The 482-nt window shown below is 42.3% G+C and overlaps 1 protein-coding gene across 1 annotated transcript in view; it reads right to left on the reverse strand.

Annotated features, from left to right (window-relative positions):
* CSUI_007991 (zinc knuckle domain-containing protein) overlaps positions 1 to 171 on the reverse strand; it is a gene marked incomplete at its 5' end in the record, with an annotated part of 7,176 nt that extends 7,005 nt beyond the window's left edge. The window contains one exon of the mRNA XM_068068131.1: positions 101 to 171. Coding sequence (XP_067919893.1) covers positions 101 to 171 — 71 coding nt within the window. The remainder of the gene's footprint in view (positions 1 to 100) is intronic.
* Between the last annotated feature and the right edge of the window lie 311 nt (positions 172 to 482).

The raw sequence follows: 482 nt of genomic DNA on the forward strand, positions 1-482 counted from the left end.
ACTTTTTCTGCCTGGTGTATTCCACTTGTCTATGATGAGACAGCTGAATCGCCTCGTATAAGAAGACCAAGATGAAACCCGCTTCTTGACATAAACTTACGTGGTAACTGCTGAGGTGTCGTAAGGGGATCTAACGGTCGATAAGGAACGAATGCGGTCTGCATGTTCTTTGCCTGAAGAATCGAAAAAGACAGGGAGGAGGATACATGTGATGTAGCTTCTCACATATATCTTCCATAAGCACCCCCCATAGAGACCGCGATCAAGACGATCATAAGACTTTTAATCGAGTGAGAATGTACAGGTTATCGCACTGCATGCACACCCAAGAGATGAAATATCTAAATGTTACGCTGGCGACATATAAATATATATACAGATACAGATACGAACCTAGACCTGTACAAAGAACACATAGAGATGACCAGACAAAGATAGGGGAGAAGTCATTCTCCATTCAAGTAAACGAACTGCAAGTATAG

Source organism: Cystoisospora suis (genome assembly GCF_002600585.1).
Source record: "Cystoisospora suis strain Wien I chromosome Unknown contig_4355, whole genome shotgun sequence".
NCBI lineage: Eukaryota > Apicomplexa > Conoidasida > Eucoccidiorida > Sarcocystidae > Cystoisospora > Cystoisospora suis.